Consider the following 4,082-nt stretch of genomic DNA (forward strand, 5'->3'; position numbering starts at 1 on the left):
ACACACACACACACACACACATACACACTTACGTACATACACATACTCTCACAAACACACACACACACGCGCACACATACACACACTCATACACTAACACACTCTACGAATCCAGTCAGTTCACCGTAAATTCCCCTCCTACACATACATCATTATTATGCGCATCTACCACACACTGCACGAAACGACCCCCTGTCAACTCAAACAACAGGTGAAACTCATTGTGAATGCCGGAACATGCAACATGCTAACAATAGAATTATTTGCCGCCTGGCAACAAACAAAAGCGTGTTCTTCTGATTGGTGTACCTTCTTTTCCCCCAGTCATTCCTTCCGTTGTCTTCTCAATCATTAATCCGAGAAATGAAGTCATTATTTTGCATTTTATAACATTTAGACTTGAACAACCTGAATAAAAATAATTACCATAATCGTTGTAAGATTAGCCACGTTGCCACAATGGCCGACAGAATACGCCAGTTTTATTTCTTTAAGTGAAAGGGGGAGGAGAGGGAGGAAGAGTCTCTTTTAATGAGGACCTCCGTATATCTACGTTCTAGGAATCTGTATGAATAAATAAACGACAAAATAAAATAAATAACATACATTTTATTGATCCTAGAAGGGCTATTTGGTCTACAATGGCAAACATACATAAATACATACATGAATGCAGACATTATTGTAATATGCATAAATAAATATATACACATGATATATGTACATAAATACAAAATATCAGACCAATATGCAGATCAGTCCCAATGATCGTGATGGGTTCGTTCTCACAGTCAATATGGCACTTGCCCGCTTCCTGCAAAGTTCAAGTTATGTCATCGAAGGTGTGAAACAATAATAATAAATAGCATTTGTATAGCGCAAAGTGTAATAATAATAATTAGCATTTGTATGCGCCCCCCCCCCCCCGACAGCAAGCTCTATGCACTTTACAATGTATTATTTACCCCCAGCGGCCCCTATAACACTCAGATACATTCTCGGCTTCCTGCGGAGTATAATCATCAATCATCTTCTGTGCACCGTAGTATCTATATTAAGAATTTAGAACCATACTAGATATCTATCTATTTTATGAATTCATATGTCGTGCCTGATTTTTCTTCCAATTTTTGTGTCTACAACTGGACTTTTGAGGTTAGGGTAAAAAATAAAGTAGCCCCACCCACCCCCATCCTTTTTCCCTCATTTTGAAACTCACGAGAAGACACTCGGGATGTAGTTTACTTTTACCGAGTTATGTACTTGTAGAGTTTCTCGCTTTGTGCTTGACTGTCTATCATGTCTTTGAACACCTACATCGATCAGAAAGTTTTTGCTTTGAACAACTTGCTTAATAGCCCCTATTTTGTTTCTATTCACCAGAACGTTGAGATAGCGAAACATCCGTCACAGCTTCAGTACAAGCGTGCCTGAGGGAAGACATCACTGGGAGACCAGAACGCCCTTAGACCGAGTCTGCTGCTGTTTCAACTGATCTGTTGATTTCACGAACGCAAAAATGTGTGCTTGAGTGTGTTTTAACTTTGACATATTCATATTCTTTATTGAGAAATGTGACTGACCATCCTTTGAATGAAATACTGTGAAGAACGAGTTTCTGCATACGTGAACAATTAGTTTGGACATTGGTTACCTCTCAGAGCAGCCGTACTTGGTATAGAAAGTAATCCAAAGTGACTGATTTCATTCCACTTAACAGTTCTCGGTGTTTTTACCTTGATGACAAAACGCGGGAGACACTTTTGATTTTAAAGATAATCGGTTGTTGTTGGTTTCTTTTTTTTAAGTCTAAGAAAGTTCTACTCCCGCTGTGTGGTGTGTGTGCACTAAGCCAGGCGAATGGACGTTAAAGGCGTTATTCTGCGCCGCTGCAAAAAAGCCAGGGCGTCACCTGGGAGGCTGGAGGGTGGTCCTGTGACCTGTCTGCTCCACTGGGCACGCACGCTCATCTTGTGTGACCGGAAACCTCTTGGAAATCACTTCTGAGCGGACCAAGGATTTAAGGGATCCAGGGTGTCGCTGCTATTACATCACATTCAGGAATTCTTATTTGCCACGTTTGTAGAGAAGTTCTCAGGTTCGATAAAACAGATATCTCAGTTTCAAACACTCCGTGCTTATTGTACGTCGGAAATACCTCACTCTGAGTGCTCCCTGCTGACGTAAAAAGTGCTTGTGATTTACGTTTCAATCAACATTGTGACAGTTATTTATATAGAGAAGGACAAACGACAAGAACTATTTCTTGGTAGTTTGGAAACTGAACATAAGAGGTTACCAGTACCGTTGGTGTATTTAGAATTTGTTTAAGCCTAAAAGCTCCATCGCCTTCACAGCTCCAAAATGGAGGAGAGCAATAGTTTGTCGGACGCCTATCTCATCGACCCGTACCCGTCAGAGAATGTGAACACCACGCAGGAGCCCATGCCCAACATGACCTTACAGCCAGCTCGTCCTAACGGTACCGTGGACGCCCTTGTCTTTGAGCACTACGTCCGCATCATCGTTCCCACCATTTTCGGTGTCATCTGTCTGCTGGGGCTGTTCGGGAACTTCCTCGTCATCATGGTGGTCATCTTCAACAAGCACATGCGCAACACCACCAACATCCTCATCTTGAGTCTGGCAGTGGCGGACCTGTTGTTCATCCTGTTCTGTGTGCCGTTTACTGCTACCGGGTACGCTCTTCCCGTCTGGCCGTTCGGAGACATCGGCTGTAAGGTACAGAGTTACGCCATGTACGTGTGCGCCTACGCCAGTGTATACACACTAGTCCTCATGTCCCTGGACAGGTATCTTGCCGTGGTGCACGCCATACGCTCAATGACGTGGCGGTCTGAGAGGAACACTTGGTTCGCCATAGCTGTCGTGTGGATTATCATCCTGTGCGGGAACACACCGCTGCTGGTTCAGTTCGGGGAGAAGCGGTACGTGTACGAGAAGGTGGAGAACAGATCCGCGTGTCTCAACCTTGTGGACCTTGAGGATGCCAGCGTGGGGAAAGCCTTTTTTGGCTGTTTCCTCTTCTTCGGCTACATCATCCCTCTCGGGGTGACCGTTCTTCTCTACAGTCTCATGCTCAAGAGGTTGTTGTACGGCGTAGTGCCGGGGGGAAGGAACCAATCAGCGGAGAGTATTCGTGCCAAGAAAAGAGTTACGCGCATGGTGGTCATTGTGGTCGTCATCTTCGCTCTGTGCTGGCTGCCCATCCAGATCATCTTGTTCTGGCAGAAGTTCGGTAACTACCCGATGCACGCAACTTACATAGGAACCATGATGGCTGCCAACTGCTTAGCGTATATGAACAGCTGCGTCAACCCAATTCTCTACGCCTTCCTCTCTGAGAACTTCAGGAGGAGCTTCAGGAAATTTCTGTGCTGCTCAGAAACGTCTCGAAGGATGGACTATGAACGTACTAACGTGCGGTTCACCACCTGTGAGAAGGAGACAGTTAATACTTGCGTGTCTAACAATAAGACGTACACACCTGTTTAGAGCTCAGAACCGCTCTCGACTCGAATCTAAGGCTGAGGAGATACATCTACTAAAGACTAGACAGACCTCGCATGTCTTGCTGTGAACGAACCGTTTTGCCAACCAGCTCCATTTCCATTTTTCCTGACCCAGAACTAAACGGCCGCTGCATCTCCCCCCCCCCCCCCCCTTTCTCATCCCTCCCCTTGACGTTTTTGGGCTACCGCACGCCGCTGCTCTAGAAAAGGGTCGATCCAGAGGACCGTTTTCCTCCTATTAACTCAACCAAAAATGTCAGGAACAGTCTGAGGACATAAGGATGAAGTGACGCCATAAGAGGAGGGGAAAGTGTTGTCAGTGGCTGGCAGTTCGTTAAGAAATATGTCTGCATTGCCGGCGGCGTCGGGTGACAAAGAAGTTTCTATTTCAGAAACGAAAGCGACTTAAGAGAGTGTGTTGTTCTGTGTCCTGTTTCTTCCGAGGAAGTTAGGACTCCTTCCCGACTTTCCCGGTGTTCAACTCGCACGAGGTTCACGTCACGGGATAGAGAAGACCAACAGCAACTTCTTTCTCCTCCCCCCCCAAAC

At 45.4% G+C, this 4,082-nt stretch overlaps 1 protein-coding gene across 2 annotated transcripts in view; it reads left to right on the plus strand.

Annotated features, from left to right (window-relative positions):
- The window catches only part of LOC101848108 (allatostatin-A receptor), a 378,639-nt gene extending 374,563 nt beyond the window's left edge, over positions 1-4,076 (plus strand). For both annotated transcript variants that reach the window (XM_005097888.3, XM_035969661.1), the window contains one exon: positions 1,384-4,076. In XM_005097888.3, the coding sequence (XP_005097945.1) occupies positions 2,365-3,516 (1,152 nt within the window). In that variant the 5' untranslated portion in view covers positions 1,384-2,364 and the 3' untranslated portion in view covers positions 3,517-4,076. The remainder of the gene's footprint in view (positions 1-1,383) is intronic.
- The last annotated feature ends 6 nt before the right edge of the window (positions 4,077-4,082 follow it).

Source organism: Aplysia californica, unplaced genomic scaffold (genome assembly GCF_000002075.1).
Source record: "Aplysia californica isolate F4 #8 unplaced genomic scaffold, AplCal3.0 scaffold00166, whole genome shotgun sequence".
Lineage (NCBI taxonomy): Eukaryota > Metazoa > Mollusca > Gastropoda > Aplysiida > Aplysiidae > Aplysia > Aplysia californica.